Source organism: Periophthalmus magnuspinnatus, chromosome 1 (genome assembly GCF_009829125.3).
Source record: "Periophthalmus magnuspinnatus isolate fPerMag1 chromosome 1, fPerMag1.2.pri, whole genome shotgun sequence".
Taxonomy (NCBI): domain Eukaryota; kingdom Metazoa; phylum Chordata; class Actinopteri; order Gobiiformes; family Gobiidae; genus Periophthalmus; species Periophthalmus magnuspinnatus.
Window position 1 is genome coordinate 27,806,008 of NC_047126.1, and position 24,333 is coordinate 27,830,340.

Here is a 24,333-nt window from a genome sequence, read left to right on the forward strand (position 1 = left end):
GCAGAACACAGAGCTGTATATAAGGCACTGATTGAAAATGCAATACCCTGTTGTGTAAGTGTAAAGTCTAAGCCCATTTACCTTTTAAAGATGCACTATGTCACTTTTCAGCCACCTGTGTTTCTCTATGGATATTTTTGATTTGCCAGAAAATGTCCACAGTGTCGCATTACGCTCACCTGACTAGCACATTCAATGTCCGCTTTTATTGATAAAAAAAACATCTTTTGAGTGAATTTGCCTCTCTGCTGATCTGACTTGTAACTTCTTGTCCAGTTTAATGCCACACTGTGGAACATTCCTGACCAGTAATATCTCCGTGGAGACAAGTAGTAGGTGGCGGTTGCTTAGTACACTTTTAATTACAACTGAAAAGCACTAGAAACATTATGCAGATCAAATATGATGATTGTTTACTGTTTAAGTTCACTGTGGCGTCAACGGGAAAAGCTCAGACAGAACTGTTAAAGTTTCTACTTTACGTAAAATTGACTTTAAGTCATGTTATAATACTGTTACCTCATCAAAAACATCTGGAGTTGTGTTTTGTTTCATCTATTAGTCTGTATATCCAAAGCTCAGAACGATGTTCCACCTTGAAAACTACCACTTCATGACATCATAAGTTAACGGCTCCTTTTACCTTTTGTTCAGTAGAGTTTGGCAAATCCAGGGCTGAAATCATCCAAATGACTCTAGTGAAGATGTGTGGAGTTTAAAAACACATTAGAGCACTTTCTGCATTAACACATGACATCACAAGTGTTTTCTGTATGAGATAAGAACTAATTATGCAGGATTTGTGTGTTAAACGTGTGAGGATGAAACAAAACACAACTCCAGGTACAACAAGATAACAATGACATAGATCAGAAAACAGCGTAATACTGGCCCTTTAAGTGTAAAAAACACAGTTTGACACTTACATGGTGAACAGAGAGGATCAGGAAGGCCCCGCCCCCCGCACATTCTGTGATGACAGCCAGGAAGTGTGGGTTAACTGCGCAGAAGTTGTTGTCCTGGACGCTGCGGGTGATCGGCACGCCATCGAAGCAGCCCTCTTTTGCGGCCGCTTTACCGAACACGTGACGGAACTTGGAGCTGCGGTACTGAGGACGCCATGTCATCTAAGAAAGAGAGAGAGGCCGAGGTCAGGGAAGGACAGGCATCACAGCTGTTTCTATTGGCACTTTGCAGCTGATGTCACCAGGATTCCCTGAGGGTGTGATGCTAACTGTAGGCACTGCTCTGTCTGAAGCCCTATTACTCAAATTAGACTTTAATCTGAGCTTTGTTTTAACACAATCTGACCTGAAGAAGCTGATTTAGCTGAAACTAAACAAGTGAGGTGATTTCTGATGTTACACAAGTCCTTTTCAAATAACATTACAGTCACAAGATAGTTAGCATTATTTAACAGTTTTTCACTTAGTCACTTTCACCTTTTGCTAAAAATCAAACACCTAAACGGGACCATGAACGTTCATATTGATCACACACATTTTTTTTTGGCAATGTTTGCTAATGTATGGATTGTGTCACCATGGTAACTGATAATAATAATAACAACCCTATTAAAATACTAGGGTGTTGTTATACCTTGGATGCATTAGTTTTATAACAAATCATGGCAATGTGGCGATACATGGCAAAAGAGTGCAGAGATATGAGATCATAATGTCAATGTTTACGGATATTCCTAATCTGAGTCCATTTGTTTCCAGATTTATGTCAATAGAGGCACACTTTTACATACATGGAATGACTACTAGGCCTTTCACAGTAATTACTATATCAACTTATTCAATATATAATGGATGGCCTTTTTCAGGATTTTATTTGCACTAACAGGGAGTTTTTTTCCCTCATTTTTTAGGAGTGAAAAGCCTTTTTGATAATAGTAGTTGTAGCTGTAGTTGGTCAAATAATTAACATCTGTGGTACTTTACAAATACCAGAACTAATTACTTAAGTGCTTAATTGTGCTCATTATTTATTGATGGCAACATTTTTTACCATGTGGTTCACTTCGAAAAAGGTTTACAGAATCATGTTTCAGTTATTAAAAATTGTTATCATGACAGGTCTACTAAAATGTGCGGTATCCTAACCATTTCCTCGGTCTGTAAATACTCCAAAATGAGCGCTTATGTTTTGAGTTAAATTTGTAGCATCATCTCTGTTTTTAGCCACGTTTTCCTAGTCGATGTTGTTGTTGTTATACTGAGAGCTAAGTGTCTGTGGTCCGCTGGGATGTGGCCGGAGTAGCCTGTGAGTCTGCAGCTCTGACAGGCCCTGCTGCTGCTGCTCATCACTAATGAATTAAGGGCGGAGGATGTGCATGTGCTGGACGCTAGGGCTGCACGATACTGGAACGTTTTGAGATAAGATTGTTAAGAACTGACATATCTACATGATTGAGATATTTTAATATACTTTTTTTACTCCAGAACTTCAGTTATAATAATAAAGTACATGCTTTAATTAACTAGTGAAACTCTGTAAAAAAAAAAAAAAAAAAATTTACAGAAACAGAACCAGGACTAAATCAAGTCTAAGGTCCAAGGCTTTGGACTTAATAAGAAAAATCATTAATAACATCAGTTTTATTTGACATATTCATAAAAAAACAAACAAAATAAATAGCAAAAATTTTGTCAGATGGAGAACATTGGTGTTACTGTGATACATTGTATGTATATAACATTGTTGTGATATCGATTTTTGCATCAGTCAATATCACAACATTGATACTTTCGCAATATGTTGTAATGGACAAATGTGCTGCAAGTTGTGCAGGAAAACAAGACACCAGGACACAAGCAGTTTGAAATTCATACCACCTTAAAATAATGACATCAACAAGTTTCATGCACTCAAGTATCTCCATTTTGGATGCTTGCACTGGGATATTTCCAGGCACATAGATGCAGTATCCTGATTTCAGTATGCAGTATCCTGGACAAGTACTGGGATATTTTGATAGGATACTGCATCTACATGCTACAGTATACAGGATACCAATTTCTCACCACTGATGCTGTTCTGTGAGCAAAGAAAATAAGGCAGGACGATCAATGTTCCCAAAACAGCTTAAACTTCTATAAGGACCTTTTAAGTATTATTATTTTATACCTATAAACAAAATAAAGCAGTCTACGGTTTAATACAACCATATTTTAACACTGGGCTAACGCCTGTGGTTGTGTGTTGTTCTTAGGCTAAACTGCTGCTGTGAGACTGTTGTATTTTTCAACTGTTACCCACGCCTTTTACTGAAGCTGTGACAGCGCCCCACAAACTTATGTTATGTGAATGTGTATCTTCTTTCTTTGGCAAAAGAAAAATTCAAATCTGTCAACCGGACAAAAAGTTGTTGCTTGGATGAAACATTCACTCCACTTCTTCCACCTTTAATGGGAGTTTCTCACACCAGGGGCCTGAATGATTACACTAAATATGACCCACAGATCACACTTAGTGCAGCTCATTAGACCTACCTGACAAGCAAACTGTAAACAACAAGTGTGTTAGTTTCAGTGTAGTTAGCTTCTCCCTTCAGACAGATATATGTGTCCACCAGCAATCTGACCAGAACTGAAGAATGGATGAGCAGCCAAAAGTCTTTACTCCTACAACTTTTTGTCCAGTTGACAGATTTGAATTTTTCTTTTACTATGGAACATACCTGGACGAATGTGCCATGGTTACCATAGTTACCTCTCTAAATATCCAGGATACAGGGATATGAGTATCCTGATGATCTGAGCACATGTAAACATTATATCCAGATTACAGTCAGAACCTGGATAAGGCCCATGACTGTGATACTCGAGCGCATGTAAACGCACTCAGGGTTTATTGAGAGTGTAAACAGCAGGAGCGGGCAGAGGCAGGTGTGGCAGTCAGGCTGAACTACAAACCTAGAACTGCACTAGTAAATGATTGAAAGGTTTTATTGACTACAAAGAAACCAGATTAATTAGACCAGAGGTTATTAACTATAGCAAACAATACGCTATTCTCGGCTCCTGTGTATTTTATGCGAGCAGGATTGGCCTCATATTTATATTTGTACCAGTTTATTGATTTGTTCTGAATGATATAATATGAAATTATAGTATAGAATTTGGAAACAGAGCAGTGCAGAGTGAACTTTTCCCGAATAGTTTTAGAATGATCTTGAGCTGTGTTAGAACAAGTATAAAGACACAGACTAGTATGGAGCACTATATACCTGGTCGAAAGAATTACAGATAAGGCCACATGGTAATATACAAGAGATTAAAATATTTAACACACACAAACTCTCTTTCCTGTCAGATCACTTTTTACCTATTATGGATGCTATTTTGAGGACTTTTTACTAAACAAAAGATAAAAGATTACTTTTTTGATTGCTAATTGCTATGGAAACAGTCCTAATAACAGTTAATTTCTACAATTTGGTTGCATTAAAACAGCAAAGCATCATGGTCTATTTCATGCTCAGCATTTATGCAAAATTGCAGTTTTTGCATGAAATCTTGTGCAGTTCTAGTCTTGTGAGTGTAGTTTGTAGTCTGGGTCAGACACATAGAGATCATGAAAGTATAAAAACATCTGGGAGATGAACCAAAGATGGCATTGCGTTGTTTTCAATGACCTGTGCTCATTGTCGCAAAACCCCAAAATCTTCCCAAAAACATCAGAAACATGCACTATGTGATCAGTTCTGACCAATCAGAGTGATGGCTTCTAGAGCGCAGCAAGTGCAGGCTCAGACCAGGGCAAGGCTAACTCTGACAAAGCTAACTTTTAAGGGTCACACCTCACTCAAGCTCTGGAAAGCTGCATATCTTTGAGCAGCTGTAGCTCCATACAGAGACTTCCATAAGTTCATTAGGAGAGAGAAGCACTCCTCCTCCTCCGTCTGTGTCCCTGTGCTGCAGAATTGGTGTTAGTGTTTATGCTTAAAACAGACTTTAGTCAATAACACCATCTAAAAGGTTGCTAAATACATTTGAGATATTAAAAGCATACGATGAAAATTATGAAGTTTGGTCATTTTTATAACTATATCAACACATAAAAATACATCGACAACACATTGTATAAAAAATAAACATAAGAAAAATAATGTGACCAAAATTGTGAATTAATCGGATCATTGTAAATTATTTCTAAATCTTATCTCGTCTTATTCTCATGGACGTCATCTCGTGTCTCGTGAAAACTCTTGTCTCCCACCCCTACGTAACAGTTCTGAGAGCCTTTGCACTATTTTGGCCGACTATTTGATCAGCAGGGCATGTCTTTAGATGTCTTCAGTGACATAGGCTAGCTAAAATGTGGTGTTGCTGGGGTCTTAAAGCAGCAGACAGATGGCTCTTGTGACTAACTTCCCCGCTCTCGTTCTCGTCTTCTGCCCTCAGGTCGGAGGCAGTTCAGCGCTGACAGCCTGGAATGTTTCCTAACTTGAGCAGGGCTTCTGTTACCTGCACAGGTGTTTGAGAGCCAGCCGGCTTGAGGACATGATTACTCACACCTAGAGTGCCCTAACTACCAACTCTACACTCCAGGGAACGGTCTGTGTGGGATGACCTTGCAGAAGTTCACATCAATAAGTAAATGTATGTAATCCAACACTGGTCTTATCACTATACGCCGACAATTATCTAGTTGAGGGCTAAATGCTCCACTAAACCACAAATTTATACCTTGCAGTGACATTAAGCTAGAGGCGAGACTCAAGTCAGACCAAGTCAGACTTAAATCACTACTACCACGTTAAAAAAGGTTACTATCAGATCTACAGAGAAATTATTTAGGTCTGCTGTCCTCATAGGTACAAAGAAAGACACCCACACAAGTATGAGTGGAATCAGGGCAGTGCTGTATCATTATATGTGTGTCAAAGGAAACTCCAATGACTTACAAGCTCTGAGTCTTCCCTTTATTGAGCCGCAAGTGACACTTTCAATTTTCAGATGCATAATTGCACAGCAGAGAAAGTAGCAAAGGGAGTTTTTTGTTAGTTAATAATGATGAGAAAATACAAGAGTAATAATGTGACACCACTTTCATATTAGGCAGGTGAAGTATCCTGCCTAAAGATACAAAGACAAAACTTGGTCAGAGCCGAAATCCATCATTTGACCTTTTGGTTGGAAATTGGGAAAACCAAGCAACCACTACACAAGAGGTTATATCAACACACAAGACGATCAAACTCATGTGGTACGCTGTCCACATTCATCTTAAAACCACAAACCACTAAGAGAAAAATTGGTTTGCAAGAGGTGTGAAGAAAGAGAATCCCTCTATGAGCAGAAATATTGGACTCAGGTTTAATCTAGCAGAAGTGTCCTCAAGCCTTGGAATAAGGAGACAGCAAGCCAATCAAAAGCTAAATCAGGTACTTAAGATTGCTGAGGATGAGACGGCTAATACACAATAGGGGCATGACAACCCATAATGATGTTAGCTAGGAAACAAGAGCAAGACAGTTTCAATCTTATCAATCTTAGGTGCATGATGGAACCACTTTGCAGAAAACACAACACTTACATCATAGTAGGGCTGTAATCAACTAAAGACATTCTTGGTCGACCAAAAACATGTCCTATCGATGAATTAATCAGTCATATCTCTATGTATCTGACCCAAACTCTTGTCACAAGACTACACGTGCATGGGAGTTCATGAAAAAAAAAGCCATTTATGCAGCAAAAAGTGCTAGGAAACAATGTATTTATTTAAAGATTAAACCTGTGAGTCATGCCTTTAACCTGACTTTTTACAAAAAACCCAAAACAATTCAAGTAACTTCTCCTTTTTGCTGTTGTCCTGTATCATTTCTTATCATCTAAATAAAATGATTAGCTGATTAACAAATGTTTGGCTGACTAAGACTCCATCGACTAAATATCTACAGGCCCACATTTACATCATAAAACATCCATTATGATTATAGTTTCCAGTTCTGACACCAAATCGGATTGTGTTTCCTTCAGATATCTCACGTCACCACATTTGTTGGTGTAATCGTGTTGGTGTTTGCATGATTTGCTTAGGCAGGGGTGCAGGGGTGGATGCTTTCAGGGCAGAAAGCAGAGCCGTGTTGTCACTTCTTAAGCAGGCTGAGGCCAGCAGCAAGTACAGAACAGAGCACAGCATGATGGACAGCCCGTCTCCCAGCATCACAGAACTGGTGAGGCCAACATTAGTGGGCTATTTATACACTGCACCTTCTGATCAGACGATACAGACGGCTATAAACAGATCAAAAGCACTCACATAGAACAAGGAAAGAAGAAGAATTTGCTCAGCGACACGTTAAAAATACTAAATGTTGTATAAATCTAGGCGATGTTTAAGGTGCATAAGGCATCACCTGATTGTCTCCATGGAGATGTTGTTGCTGGCTTGAAATGTTCAATGCCAGCAATGATATACCACCAGGCCAAGTTATAGGTCAGATGTGTGGAGAGGCAAGCCCACTCAGAGAGAATACATGTTTAACTATTTATTGCTGATTTTTTGTGAAAAATTTTAAGGTCCATGGATTTATGAGCTTTCAGCCATGTTGGAATGTTGTTACCTCATCAAAAACATGGAGAAGAGAAGAAATCAGCCTAAATATGCAGAGTTTGTGTGAATGAAAGAAAGCACAACTCTGGTATGTTTTTTGATGAGTAAACATTATAACATAGATCAGGAAAAAAGCATAATATAGACCTGTCTAAATTGAAGATACACATACCATACTGTAGGAAAAAAGCATCATCAGTTCAAAAAGACTTCTTCATGCAGATGTAGGAATGTATTTTTCCTGAAGATGCGAGACAGGCCTCTACTTGGACAATGTTTAAATCCAGGCTGAAAACGGTTCTGTTTAGCCGTGCGTATGACTGAAATGGTTTTATTCTGCACTATTCATTGTTCAGTTTCTAATTATTTGTGATTATTTACGTTTTGAGTTGTTTGTATTGTGATTTTAATGTCCTTCTTATTCTGTAAAGCATTTTGAATTCCTTTGTGCTTTGCCTTTATTATTAAAACCTAATTAGATGAGACCATTTATGTTCAAAACAAATATTACATTATTGTACCACCAGCAAATGAATAACAAATCGTTTGTAGTAAAGCTCCATTAGTTCTTAGATGTCAGAGTAAAACCTACAGTGAGTCCATTCATCTGCCTTTGTGTTCTTTTGTCCCTATAATGAAGAGCTGCATAGAGTCACTGCTAACCTTCACACAGTGTGGTGTTGAAAGGGCCTCATAACTCATAAACACGAACACCATCGGCCACTCCTCACAACTCACAACCTGGTTTCTGCGCTGGAGGAGGGGGAGTTCAAAGTTTACTTATTGCAGCCAGATATTAGTTACCCGAGTCCTGAAGCGACAAGCGGCTAAAGTACCAGCCTAAAATAAGTGCTAATCCTCATCTCTCACTGATCACTCTTTCAGTTATCTCCGTGACCTTTGACCTGACTACAGAGGAACAATGCCTCACTAACGACTCCAAAGCTAAACTTATGTTCCACAGGGGCATATAGCGCAAAAAGGAAAACACTGTTCAGGTTGATGCATATGCGACTTTTACAATATGTCAGACGTGTACTGCAACATTATGTTACAACTAGATTAAACGGCATTTTACATTCAATTATATCCCTAAAATTTATTTCAAAATAAGACACAGATTAGGCAAATAATAGGCCTCCTGGGGACCATTTGATAGAATAAACCTATGAGTTTTTCTTGCACCCGTTTGTCTTTTTTAGCATTTTAAGTTGCTATATTATGAAAAATTGACCTCATCCTCATCAAGTCTTACCATTTGTTTAGTAGAAGCTGGAAATTATAGAAATGATTCTAGTGAAGGTGTGTGGAGTTTAAAAACACAGTGGAGCACTTCCTGTATTACCACATGACATCACAAGGATGAACAGCGTATTTTCTATTTGAGAGAAGAATTCAGTCTAAATATGCAGGGTTAGTGTGTTAAAATGTGTGAATGAAACAAAACACAACTCCAGGTCTGTTTGTGATGAGGAAATATAACATACAGTAGATCAGAAAAGACTGGGCCATTTAAATTTCAGTTTTCAGCCAAACTCTACTTCAGAGAAAGCACTTCATCCATCATTAATTCATTTGGATACATTTATTTCAGATAACACTGTGATTTTCAGTTTCGGTGTGAACGTAGCCAGGGCTTGTCCTCCAGTACACTTTTCCAAGTTGATTTCAAAGTTGAGAAGAAAAGTAGTAAGGTATTATTATGAAAGACATATTTCCAAAAATATTTAAGGTACTGTCAAGAGGAGTGACAAGTTTATGAGCAGTAGCTTAAAAAGATAAGACAAAGGTGTGTTTGCACATGCTTCCACTGAACCCTTTTCAAACACAGGCCTAACACACAGTGATCCCTGATACAGTGTCATAACTCTATGGAAGCCTGTTCAGAATTTCAACTCACAAAGCTCACAATAGTTCTTTATTTGTCAAGTCTATTTTACAGCTATTTGAACTCACAAGCAGACAAAGAGAATGAATCATTAACAAACACATGAGTCCTATCTACACTTACATCTTCGTATTGATAAAAAGTGTATTCTGAATCCCAGGAAAGTGTAATCTGAGTCTGGTCACTGGTGAATCCCCCCGTTTTCAAAGCACTAAACTCTGTTAATCTGAGGTGAGAGAAATTAGATTTTATTTGTAAATCACAGGTGACCAATGAGCTCCTTTGTTTCACATGAGTCACTGAAATAAACAAATCTGACTGGACGATTACTTTTGGGGACAGACTGATATCCATCTATATAAAAAATAAAGAGATATCTCTTTGGATTGGCCAGTCAAACACTACACATCTGAAATGAATCCATTCTTTTCAGTCTAAAAAGTGGTGCTTGGGACGTGTAATGATAGATTCAGGTTTCCTAAAACACGTCGACATTCAACGGTCACTGTGTCACATTTGGCAATTAAAGTCATAAATCGCTCACAGTGTCTGATGATGTGTTACTTCCCGTCTAATGAAAAATATGGATACATTGAGTCATTATAATGGGACAGATTGAGCTGCCATTTGTACAAAGACGCCTGAAGGTGAATAGAGCAGAGCTTTTGTTACAGTCTGAGCCTAGGATGACAGTCAAAGATTACTTACAAGATAATGTTTTGTCTAGTGGCTTTAATCAGAATCAGAATCAGAATCCTTTTATTGCCATCGTTTGTGAACACAGTTCACAAACTAGGAACTTACTTTGGTGATAAAGTGCAACATAAAACATAAAACACACTGAATAAATACAAATAAGGGCATGCACAAAGTTAAAAAAGATATGCTTAAAAAACAATAAAATAAAAAGGTAGAAAATATATACAACAGCAGAATCAGAACAACAGTGTGTATAACGGTGTTATAAAGTGTCCAGTTTAGTGCAGATATTATAAAGTGTTCATGAGACAAACGGCAGAGGGGAAGAAACTGTTCTTATGACGAGAGGTTCTGGTCCCAATGGACCGTAGCCTCCTGCCAGAGGGAAGTGGCTCGAATAGTCCATGTCCAGTGTGAGAAGTGTCAGCTGCTATACGGCCTGCTCGCCCCCGAGTCCTGGAGACGTACAGGTCCTGTAGAGATGGAAGGCTGCAGCCAATCACCTTCTCAGCAGAGCGCACAATGCGCTGCAGTCTCTGTCTGTCCCTGGCAGTGGCCCCAGCGAACCACACAGTGATGGAGGAGGTGAGGATGGACTCAGTGATGGCCGTGTAAAACTGCACCATCATCTGGACCGGCAGCTTGCGTTTCCTCAACTGTCGCAGGTGGAACATCCTGTGATGGGCTTTCTTGATGAGGGAGCTGATGGTTGGCTCCCACTTGAGATCCTGGGTGATGCAGGTGCCCAGGAAGCGGAAAGAGTCCACAGTGGTGATGGGGGAGTCCATCAGGGTGAGGGGAGGCAGGGGGGCTGTGACTTTCCTGAAGTCCACAATCATCTCCACTGTCTTCTGGGCGTTAAGCAGGTTGTTGCTGGCTTAGTAGTCAACCACAGTGTCGCATATTGAGCATAACGACATAAAAATTCAATGCAAAAAAAAAGCTAGCTACGAGATTAATGTAAACATGTGCTAATTCAAAGTAGTAGCTTTCTCGTTATTGATCTGAAACAGGCAATGGGCAGATCACAGAAAAAGGCATGTGGCAAGTTATGGCAAATGTATGGCAACTCATTTAGGTCTAAAAAGTAAAGTAACCTCCCAAAAACATCAAATCAGGCCAACACAAAGCATTAAAGAGGGGGTATTACATATCTATGGGGTATTAACTGCTAAGACATAATAGCATAATATATTTAGATATTTAGATCAGAAATGTTACATTTTATGTTTTTGGAAATGCTATATTTACAGAAAAAACATACTAGCATGTTTTGACAGAGTCCCTCCTCCCTTTGCTCTCCACACTAAGTCACCCCCCTTCAGAGCACTATTACAACATAAGCAGCATGCATCCTGTTAATGAAACTACTGCACATCGTATCAGGTTTGTAGTGCACTGTTTTGTATCATGCTTTTGTATATTTATGGAAAATTGCCTTGTCTAAGTGGCTCGTGGGCTGAGCTTAGGGTAGGATCATACAGCAAACCACAAGGAGGGTTCAAACAGGAAGCAGGAGAGAGCGCTAAAATACTCAAACATGCATGGACATCTAAAACCTCTTCAGGCGTGTTTTTAATGAGGGAACAACATTATAACATGGCAGGAAGCTCTAAAAGGTCAATTTAGCATAATAACCCTCTTTGCAACATTATCGGACAAGTGCCTTGTCAGAGGTTTGTCTAATTTGTTGAAGTTTCAGCATAAAAATTAACAGTTTTTGTGGGCAATCATTTCCACAATAGGTTCATGTATAAAAAGAATTTAGCCTCGAATTAGCAGCAGCTATTTAAGTTCGACACCACTTGATTTCTGGCACTACATTTAAAACAATTGCATGTTCCAGCCAGTGCCTTGTCAGTGGTCCATCTCGTATTTTAGATGGATATAAAGCTTATGGGCCATGGGTTGCTCTGTATTCTGAACTATCGGTATCGGCATCTGCCATAAAAAACATATTAGTTGATACTTTCGTTCAACACTGTACATCCACAAAATCAGTAGTCACATTTATTTTAAAGGCTTCATAAAGAGCAGGTATCCCATTAGCCCAAGGACGTGTCCATTAAGGCCCCATTGAAAAGAGCAGATGTCCATTAGCAGAAACCCGACAAGACAATACAACGTGCAAGAGCAGAAGATAAAATGGACTACATGCAGACAGAAGGCTTTACTGTAAGCTCACACTGGACACTCCATCAATGCAAACATGCAAACAACACTGCACAGGTCAAGACAAAGACACATTCATTATTAGAACCAAGACTATCATTGTGAATCATCTGCCTGTGAGTGGATTAGAGGAACAGGAGGTAAGATTTTACATGTGAGGCTGGTAGCATTTGTAAACGACTGCAGATTAAACCATTCTGAAAAGTGTGATATAAAATAATAATGAAACACATTTATGACACTGACACAAAAACCCAAGAGCAGATTTATACCACAAAAACTATTCTAAATGCGCAATGTTGTTAAAAAAAAAAGCTTAAGTGAATAAACAGCAGAACGAAACACTTCTATCACTCATTACTGTACAAACTAAGTGCTGAAGTGCTGAAGTTAGTAATTTAAATTTTTGCAGCTTAAATCTTATCGTATATCCAAAACATAACCAAAAATTTCCCAGTAGTGCAAAAAATGATAAATATTAACCCCCAAAACATTGTTCCACCTTCATATATTGATGGATAAGTTAATACAGTCATTATAGTATCCGGTCCATCTGATCTCCCAAGTTCAGTCAACATAATTTGAATAACATAACAGGCTTTCAATATATCTAGTCATAAAATGAATAGTGAATTGTGGATATTAAGTCATATAAATGGAAACAAATGTGTATAATGGCAGTGCCTGGATAAAACACATTAGCTATAGATCCATACGTTAAACTGATCTGTTTAAATTTGATTTTCTGCCAGTTTAAACAGCAGTTTATTTTCCATTTTTCCCCACATCAACATCAAATTAAACATCAAATTTTACTTTCACCATATTCTGTATAACATAGGCTTTAATATGGTTGTAGTAGGAGTCTTAAAATTAAGACTAAAAATTGTAAATGGAAACATGTGTAATGTCAGAGCCTGAATAGCAACTGCATTTCAAACATAAAAAAAATTTAATAAAATCAGCAATACAAAAGCTGATGGTTGTGCTAAATCTGGATACATGACAGATTTGTTATAAACTTGGCACACAAATTTCAGAAAATGAAACCAAAGGTCCATCAACTTTGCCATGGCTTTGTTAACATGTGGTTTCCTGCCAATTAAAACAGTCTCCGAATTAAACAGAAAATTAAAACCTCATAAATTCACCCTGCAGTTTTCAAGTTGCGTCACAAAAAGGGATTGTATCATTTATTCAATCTAAAACAGGAACTCAGTTACACAGGTCACACAGATAAAAACCAAGATAGCACTTACACTAAAAGCATGACACAGCTGAAGCAGACAGAGTCAAAACATGCAAATGGTCCAGGGCCAAGGCAGTAGTAGTAATCATGATTTGTCACAACAAGCTTTGGCTTATATGGGTCACGTTTTTGGCACTGAGCCTCAATCTTCCATGAAGCCAAACATAAGAAACTGACTGCTGGTTTGAAAGGTCCTACATTACACAAAATTGATTCTTGTGAGCTTTAACCCATGCTAGAATAGTGTTACCTCCTCAACAAACATACTCAGAGTTGTGTTTGGTTTCATTCACACACATTCACATGTTTAGGTAATGCTTTAATATTAGTCTGTCTACATCTCCAAAGCCCAAAATGCCCCGTACCACCTTGTGATATCATGAAGCGGTAGTTTTAAAGTTAATAGCTCTTTTTACTTTCTGTTCAGTAGAGATAACCAGTTCCAGGCATGAAATTGTCCAAATGATTCTTGAGAAAGTGTATGGAGTTTAAAAACACTGTAGAGCACTTCCTGTATTATCATACGACATCACAAGGTGGAAGAGAGTGTTTTCAGTTTGAGAAAAGAACGCAACCTTATTAACTTTGCAGGGTTTGTGTGTTAATTATGTGTGAATGAAACAAAACACAACTCCAGGTCTGTTTGTGATGAGGAAACAACATTATAACAGACCAGAAAACAGCATAATACGAGCTCTTTAATGAAAAGACCGCGTCCAGACTGGGATCCTAACCACACATAGTCTACGGTAGTATTTGGTAGGGTGTATGCCACTGGAAATAGCCTTGACTGTCCCGCGGATGATGTCACTTGTAATGTAGTGGAACTGCTAGACATTTGGACAGTTGGCGAGAACAGAAAAAACTTGCACGGCTGTGGCAAAGAAATGAGCAGCTACTGGTTCAGTGATGTCAAGAAATACAGTGAGCGCAGTTTATAGAAAGTGAACAGTAGTTGAAAGATTTATTTAGTCTTGTTGCAGCCCGTCTTTTTCCACATCCACACAGTTTTTTTTGGCATAAACTTAAATTGTTTTAGTTGCTCCTAAGTCAAATGAATGGCAATAATTCAAACTTCATATTTGCGTTTTAGGGAATGACTGAATAACATGAACTTGTATTACTAAAAATTCTAATCATCAGGGTTGTAGATTATTTCACGGCTAAACAAAAGTAATTTGATTGATTTCATTTAGTATTTTAAAATGTAGCTGCATTAAACAGTACTTCACTACTGCTTTAACTGCACGGTTCAGGCGTTTTATAGGCTGAACATACAACATTCCAACAGCAAGTCTATTTAGCACGAGTTGATTTAAACTTCTTTCCCACCATGTTTCACATATGCAAAATATTATTTTTCAGCAACAAATCTATATAGAAATTTTGTGAGCATGAAAAATCCAAGTTAGAAAGTTGGACAGTCACTCACCCTGCCACGAGAGTCGTGAGAGTTCGAAAATGTCTAGATCTATGAATGAAAACTTGCTCCTACAACCACTCCTATTGCCTTTTGAGCTTCTCCGGCGATCTCCAAAACGTCTGCAGATCAGCGATAGTCAAATGGTGTAGTCCTGAGACAGACTTCTAAAGCAGAGTGCAGCTGACAGAGGAGAGTGTGCGTGTGTGAACAGGCAGAGTGGAGAGAGGGAGGGCAGAGCGCAGCACACTCCCCTTCAGAGGGAGTGACTACAGGCAGGTATAGAGTGTTGTAACTATACTAAAGATTTCAAACTATTACAATACTAAAGGAATAGACCTGACAGGCTACTCAATAAAAATGATACCTTGATGAAAATAAGAAACTTTTTAATGTGAGAATGTGATTTTCAACATTAAATCATAGTACTTTCTTTTATATTCCCATGTGGCCTTATATCGGTGTAATCCCTCAGTGTTCAGTAGGTTCATAGTGGTCCATGGGTGTATACTAGTCTATGTGTCTTATACTTGTTCTGATACAGCTCAAGATCATTCTAAAGATCTTCAGGAAAGGTTCATTTCTGTCCTGTGAGTATGACTTTTTTAGTATTGATAACTTCTCAAATGTGAATCTAATTTGGTTATTAGTTTTAGTATCGTAGTATGAGATTTTCGATGCTTTTGACAAGCCTTGCAGGTACACAGCACTCCTCTGTGCTCCAATCATCCGCTCCTCTGCCATGTTGGCTCAATCAGGCCTCCTCAGCCCCCGTGTGGTACAACTCCAGCCTGGAGTTAAGCAGAGCATCCATTGCACAATTTTGGCTGTCCACGATGAAAGATTTATGATCATGGGGAGTATCTTGAGTCCTAGCTAAAAATCGTGCGTGGTAGTTCGCAGAGTGAGACCGGGATAAAGATAAAATTTAGAACTTTTGTATGACCAAAGACGAGCTGCCACTGATATCAAGCCTGTCTGATATTTCGGAGTCTTGGTCACAGAGCCCTCTTCTGTGTCAATGTTTGAAGCCCACGTAAACACTAGTGCTCCTTAGAAGAACTCTACTGTGAATGGGGGCATCTCTCCCCATTTCTCTTTCATTTACTCACTTTTACAAATGCAAAAACACCACTAGCATGTAGCATTAGCATTAACTGTCCAAAATAAAAGTATGCAACACAAATGAAAGACTTTGCATCAGATTGTTCATGCGGCGTTGTTCCCTGCAAAAAAAAAAAAAAAAAGTGTGCAGTGGACACCAGGCTTAAGATGGGGCTTTTCACCCCGGCCAATTAGCACATGTTACATTTATCAGAGACTAACTCTTTTTTGCCGTAATGAGTTTGACAGCTGGAATGTTATCAGGGAAGGAAAGTGTCTCAGTGCCATGAACTGAATCTACAGATACTCCTGTTTTGCAATAGTCAAACAAAGTATCTAGGTCAAATCACAATAAAGATTAGGGTTAAATGCTCTGTGTACCCATAGCATTCATATAAAGTAATCCATCTATGTGTTTTCTTGTAAGTTATATTGTTTACTAACCAACTTAGAAAATGCATTTCTTTAAAATGCTAAATCGAGGACAAAATGTTTTCAAACTCATTGAGATAAAAATATGTTCTTAAATGTTTAACTAATAAGACAAACCTTCTATACTGAATAAACTCGTATCAGCAAATTCTTAAAAGTTAAAAGACGGGGGCTGAACATTCCTTTAGTCCGGTCCAAACACTTGTGCTGGAGAGCTCTGCTAAATAAAACATTATGTAATGGTCCATTTGGTCAGTGGAGGCTGATAGGTCGATGTGAGGACAGGCTCTACGCTCTGGCCTTCACTCAGGCAAACAGGAGCTCTGCCCAGGGCTCTGCCATCGATCTATGGACACATGCACTCAAACACGCATTACGGAACAAGCGTGTATATAAAGGCTTGTTGTGGTAAGTAGTAAAAGCAGGCTTCTTTAACTCTTGTTTGAAATTAAAGCCACTTTGTTTGTAGAATATAATTCATTAATGGCAAACAACTACTTGTTGCTCCTCATAATGTTGTATTCAATTTGTGAACATTTAATTTTTATGGCTAAAAACTAATTGATGACAAAGTAATTTAGACTTTTAAATGTCATTAAAAGTTCATGAAAATGAAACAAAAACTGTAGAAGTATTTAATTAGTTTAATCATTAATTTTGAATGGCTTGGAATCCACCTAATCAACACACGTTTTATGATTTAAGATATGGAAACAAGGCATCACTTGGGTATCGACTGTTGTATCAATAGCCAGTCTAGTTGTAATCATTTATGATCTTAAAGACTGAACAGCCTGAAGATGTATATGAAGCCAATATGTTTCATTTAACCGCTCACATTAATTCTAGTGTCTTGCTACATACACAAGTGTGGGCAAGTTTGAGAGGGGTAATTCTTGCAGGAGCTGACTTCACACCTGGGGCTTGCGTAATTCCGCTTATAACAGCACAGCTCCTACAGGGATATTTCTAGAGACACACCACTGCTCTGTGTACATAACTGATAAAGACCGACACACATGCCCCGCTACACGGTCCAAGGGTCTAAGATAAGAGTCATCAGCCCGACTCATTTCTATGGCAACAGTCAAGACTACACAATATCATCAACTGGGTTTAGGGTCATTGATTTAATCTTCACCATCTTAATGATACCAGTGTTTCACATGGACTTTGTTAAGACTATTCTGGCACAAATGACTTTTATGCGAATAATTTAATCTCGTTCAATTTGTGGAGCCTAAATGTCGCTTAGTGCTTATATTTAATTTTTAAGCAGTCATTTTTAATAATACTAATTTGATTTATAAGCACCTTTCAAAACACCCCAGGACACTGTACAGAATAAGTTAAAAACAGGCGAAAGAAAACACAAACAGTACAATACAAAACGGGATAACGGTGTAATTGGTTATGTGGTATAGAATTGTCTGAACACGTTTTGAGACATGGTTTGAAGAGAGGAACCAGTTTTTGCCTCTTTTATAAGTTTACGATAATATAATGACTAATAAAGTCTAATTTTCTGATGCCAATATATAGTTCACGTTGTTTTCAGACTATGGGAAAGGAGGCACCATAGTCTCCTGTATTAAAAAGGGAAACACTGGGTTCATTTCTGAGGCTGTAGCAGAGATTACAGACAGCTTTCATTGAACATTAGCATAAGCAACCATAAAACCTGTGTATCTCTATGCGGAAGTTATTACTTTTCCTGGAATGTCCCACTGTTTGGTATTAAATTAATATCATTTACCTCTTGCCTCTTCACAGATCTGACCTGTAACTTGGTCTACACTGTTTAGCTGTGCATGTGACTGAAATGTTTTTATTCAGCATTCTTCTTTTGAAATGTTATGATGATTATTTAGGTTTGAATTTGTTTGCCTCTAGACCTGTCACAGTAACTTGTATTTCGAAGTTCGACATGTTATACTGCAACACGATATCACGATACACGATAATATTGAAAGTAGTTTATATCACTGATCCAATAGCTCATAAAATCACCAGTCAACCTTTTTCCTAGTGGAACGTTCTGTACCGTACCGTAAAATGTGACAGTGCTATTTCTTTAATGCTTTACTATTAAACGCGAGTAATTAGTTCTAGTATTTATAGTGCCATAGAAAGTTAGTTAAAGTGCCACAGGTTAGAATACTCTTTTCTCTAAAACAGTGTCAACATCATTAGATTTAAGATTCTACTAAAAATGGTGCCTATTTTTTCTCATTTTGTAATTTTGGTGAAGTTTAAAATTATTCTTCCTTCTTCCTAGCGGGACAAGGGCTGCACATGGGACATACGTAGAGATATGTTACCTAGCAACCATAATGTTGTGAAGGGCCCAAACTTCATCTAAATTACAGAATGGTTAAGATTTGACAAATAAAAAGAAATAACACCACCTTTATTTTGTTAAATCAATGTTTAAACAGTCAGAAAAATGCCTTCTTTGTGTGTAAATTGTCTTTGTGTTTTGGGTGTAGTTGATGAGATCTTTCTAAAACAGAATCTCGCTACTCAGCTGTTACTCCCTGTATTTTAACTTTTTGTTTTCTACTTTTCCTCACAAAATACCACTTAACTGATGCAAAATTATGATTATTTAGCTTACTACCCACCAAACCAAGTCACAATTACAAAAAATATATGAATCTGTCAAAAGCACTTTAATTATTTGACCCACTGCAGATTAAATCTCATCCTTCAGTCTTAATACCACAAGAAAATAAGAAAAATGCAAAGAAAGGCAACATGCATTAATTATAGAGTCTGAAAAAATGTTGTTCTATGTATCGTGTTCTGAATGATCGGTCGATATAGTAATTTATATGACAGACCGGCTTGTCTAAATGGAGAAAGCCAAGTTTAATATAGTGTAACTTGATCTGTTTGATGCTTCAGTCCTCCAGGTATGATCCAAATTTTCAGTGCTACTTAAGCTAATCAAACTGTCTCTCGTCTTTTTTTTAAACCACTGCTGACCGCCTGAACTGCTCTGTGTAGTAATTATGCGTAAGGACAAGGCTCGGGTGCAAAGAGCTAGTTCAGGTGCTGCTCTGTAATCACACCTCACACAATGGTGCTCTAATAACTGTGTGTGTGGAGAGAAAATGGACCGAAGCCTTTGACTGCAGTCACACTGACCTCCTCACAGCGTCTCCACTCATTAGCCGTCTGACTGACTTTATACAAGAAAACATCTGGTCCGGTGCCAAGTACATCGCTGTCTGCCTTTAGAAGAAGTCCACCTGTCAAGAGGAGTCTAATCTAAAACAATAAAAGTCAGTGGAAGGTGTGTAGTGTAATGTGTAGAAATTCAAGTTTTAAAAAAATGTATAAAATGGTGGAGCTATATTTTGATTTTTTTGAGTTTTTGCATAACGAAAATTAGCTTCCTTACCTAACCTGCCCTGTTTATGCGCTATTCAACACATAACAGCTCTAATAATTATTCAGTAAACAAGCATACGCATGTTCTTACTTAGTTTATCCAAAATGTGTCTCAAAGTGTCCATTCATGACTAGCACAGGGCATGAAAGAGCAGATGCTATCAGGCTGTATAGTAACACGGATTTGCATGATGCGTGTGGTGGATTTTGGTAGAGTAGTCTGGCTTCCAAACATGGCACCAAACTTTTTTTTTTTAAGTAAACAAAAGTTATAAAAAGCATGAACATGAGCATGATTTTTACCATCTTTAAAACAAGAAAAAAACACAACAATGTTCATTTGTTTCCAGAGTTATTCCTCACTTTCCTAACACATTCCTAGCATCCTAATAGGCCCCATTCACACAGGTTCCGGTTCTCTCGGAAAGTTTGGATCCGCACTTCCCGCTCCGCCCATTGGAAATTAGCCAAGTCGCGCTAAAATAAAAGTAGAATAAAATAAAATAAGACCTTTATAACGATGTAAGGACTTAACTGGAGGAAGCTTCTGTGTTCATAAAAGTAGGTATTTGTGTGTCAAAGCCAATGCTGTGAAAAGGGTTAAAGGGAATTTTGCCTTCACTGTAAAAGTAATAACAACTACCATGCCAACAGCGCTCTTCCTGTTTCACACACAATAAAAAAAAACAATATAATTAAATGCAGACAGCACAGAGCGGTTATATTGTCACTCTATGAGCTGCTTTTACGTATATCTGTACAGTTAACTTTATTACATGAAAAAAGTTTGGTAAGTACATTGGCAAAAAGCCCAAAATATCAAATAGCGTACAACTCAAGTACACTTTGTATTCTCAACAGGACATCACAAGCCGCTGGATGAAGTCACAGCGATGTCTGAACAGGTCGAAGGAGTGACTAAGAGCACTGACACAATATGTTTGGCTGCTGGAGCTGAGCCACACATTGAAACTGCTATCGGCCGTGACAGCTGCTTATTAAACATACATGTGCTAATACTAACGCGACAGGAATGTGGTGAAGACTGCAGCGGGAGCTAAGACGCGGCGTGCACGGTCAGGTCACAGGTGATGACAGGATGTGGGAGAGGGATTTTATACAGGAGCGTGTCAGAGGATACCCAAATACTTGACACTTGATGGTTAAGCTGGCATTGAAACTATAGATAGGTATCGATACTAAAGTCGCATTCACAGGACAGCTTTAGAAAGATCTTGAGCTGTATCAGAACAAATATAAGACAACATAGACTAGTATACGTCACTATGGGGCCTAAAGAGACGACTGAGGGATTACACAGATATAACACCACATGGGAATAGAAAAAAGTATGATTATTATAGTCGAAAATCACAATCTATTGTCGAAACAAAGAGTGTTTTTATTATCATTTTGGTATAGGAAGATGTATTGAGTATTGAGTCTATTCCTTAGCATCGAAATCAATTTTGAAATATTGTGGTTTGGTATCGTGACAACACCCATATTGTTCATTAATACTTTTAAAGTGGTCCTATTTTTCTAATCAGAACTGGAAGTGGTGGGTCATCACGGTGTAAAGCCTTTCCCTTAGTATCAGAATTGAGTTTAAAATGTTACTATTATGAAAACACTAGAAGCATGTGATTGATTTGTAGTTTTTGTTTTTTCTGTCTTTTATTTTAGCTTTAAGTTGTAGTTTTAATATAAAAGGACTGTAAAGGAAATTAAAATATTGTGTGATTAGTTTACCTTTGAGAAATCACGTGGTCTTGTAACTAAAACTCATTTGGTCATCTAAACCCTTTTGTTCCCTTTTGGTTGCTAATCTGATTAAGATGTGTTTATAATGTAAGTGAAGATAGATGCAATCAGACCATACAGTTGGCTTTCAGATCCCCCTCCTTTGAAATGTATCACACCTTGTATTGTTTTCACTCCACATGGTACATCCTGAGGTGATCAAGCTCATGAAGCCTCCAGGAGCTTGTCTGGCCACACCTCACCTCACATCCTTGCTTTGAAAAGTATATTCCCTGGTCATCTCAAACTATATAAACCTGGTGATTTCCATCATTCGGGGTCTGACATAAGGGGGAGATGCTGTCGGACCTATTTCTCGCAAGAAATAAACTCTTGTCTATGCTTCAACATTCATCAGAACCTGCAAAAGGAGTCTTATTTCCACAACAGGACTAAACACAGTAACAACTGAATATAGTCTTCAAATCAAAGAAACTTATATTATGCATTAATATGAATCCTCCCTTTTTCATCAAACGTCATTACAGTGAACAAGCATGGAGATTTGGCAGATTTCCATTCCAAACCGTGCGTCAAACTGGAGTGGGCAAGGTGGTTATGGTGCTTATTTATGCGCACATTCATAAGAGAGGCATGGCTCAGTGAGATTTAATCTGGTGTATGCCTCACAAAATGAGCATAGCCAAACTGTTGCCCTGGGGAGGTACAATTACATCATAAGAAAAGTCATAAAGGTGTGATTTGTGCCCCCACACCTTCTGCAATTGCCAAATCACACGTTATTACCATCACCATTAGTAATTATAAAACCACAAGTACAGTTTGATATGTGTCCAATGAATCAGGTTAAACAAACAGATCATGAAGAATGTACTCAGAAGTGGAGGACTCAGTTACTTTAACTTTTTTTAAGAAATTGTACTTTTCAGAGAACTTTTCTAGCAGTATACTTTAGCTCCTACATGAGTCATATTTTTATTGAAGTAACAGTACTCTTACTTGAGTAAAAGGTTTGGTTTCTCTTCTCGCTGTGAGTAAGTCTAAAGTATTTGAGCTTTATGTTGACAGTATGAAATTATTCAAACATTTGTGTTTCTTGTATTGCTCCTTCAGATATGATTTAGTTTCTATAATTTTTGTGTCTATGCTTTGAAACCCCCCCCCCCCCCCCCCCCCCAAAAAAAAAACAAATAGGTTTTGTCCTTCAAATGACATTCACTTTATCATAAATCAGATGTTACATCCAGACAGTTCTCTTGAGTAGTAACTTCCCCAAATACTTTTTTTACTCCACTACTTTGTACTTTTACTTGAGGATTATTATTTTGAAGTAATGTTACTCTAACTCGAGTACAATTTTTGTCTACTCCACCTCTGGATGTTCTACAGGTCACTTAATGTTCCCGTCAGGTTGTGACCTGTCCATCTCCCCTGACATCTCCCATGTCCTCATGTGTGACTCACTCCTCTATACGGCCCACCACATCTGTTTGAAACAACTACTTCTGAGTGAAAACATAGCTGTACCTGCTGACATCACGCTCAGCACTGGAGACAGTCTGAGCTGCCAATAGTACAGTCCCTGGAATCACCTCAAACAAGAGAACACACTTTGAATAATATGTAAATTAACCTCCACTTTTATGTACGACTCACATAAAAGACAAGGGTTCACGCACATGGTTACAATCCACTACAGAAGAAATACCTAGGAATGTAGTAATTGTGAGGGCTGCAGACGACCACAGAAATTCTTGGTCGACTAAAAAACATGTCCGGCAGATTGATTGGTCAATTAAAAAGGGGGCATAGCAAAAGCTCTCAAAACTATCTCATATCTCTTTGTATCTGACCTGGACTCTTAGACTGTATACAAAAGTGGCCAAAGTCACCCATAGCATTTGGCTCCAGTCAAATGAAGCTCATGGAGGCAGAATTTGGAGCAGAGGTCCACATTTTAAATTTCGAGCGCAAGTATCAAAGCAACCAAGGAGCCAATCCGGAGCCAAACTGTTGAAGGTAATACTCCTTCCCGCCCGCTTCGCTGGTTTAGCAGGGAGCGAACAATTAGCAACGTTGTCAATCAAACCTGTTGCTAACACTAGAGGGAGCAACATCGAGCAAAGAATTGATTCACTGACAAAATAAAAAACACCAGGATCATGTACAGCGGGTTAATATGAACATTTTAAGACCAAAATGATGAGGCTCATGCAGCAGTTACAGACAGAGGGGTGACAGTTTTTCGATGTAAAGTGAATTGGAGCCAGAGTCGGCGTAAGTACATCCATGATCACTTCCTACGTGGAACGTGGCAGCTAGCAGGTTAGCCATGTCCATTTATACATACAGTCTATGTTTGTGTGTGTGACATTAGGTTGCTATGCTGACAGTCTGATGTGAAAGTTGTATTGTGAGTTACTGGTCAGTTTGGAGAGTGGCTCTGTTGAAGTGAGACTGCTGTTGTTTGGCTCTTGTTTTGGCGTGGGTTACAGCCAACAGTAGCCCTTGTGTTCAGAAAATAAACAAGAAGAACTTCAGCGTGTTTCCTCACACCAGAACACTACAATGCTTTCCTTAGTATTCCATTGACATAATAAAATAAAAATGCAATTATGATAGTGCCAGGAAATGTGA

General features: G+C 38.3%; 1 protein-coding gene across 2 annotated transcripts in view; it reads right to left on the minus strand.

Annotated features, from left to right (window-relative positions):
- The window catches only part of coro2aa (coronin 2Aa), a 51,468-nt gene that overhangs the window by 14,012 nt on the left and 13,123 nt on the right, over window positions 1–24,333 (minus strand). The window contains exons 1-2 of one of the 2 annotated variants that reach the window (XM_033973451.2): window positions 15,013–15,191; window positions 927–1,127 (exon numbers count right to left, since the gene is read on the minus strand). In XM_033973451.2, coding sequence (XP_033829342.1) covers window positions 927–1,127 — 201 coding nt within the window. In that variant the 5' untranslated portion in view covers window positions 15,013–15,191. Of the gene's footprint in view, window positions 1–926; window positions 1,128–15,012; window positions 15,192–24,333 lie in introns of those variants that run through there. The other variant, XM_055225544.1, reaches the window with a different exon arrangement.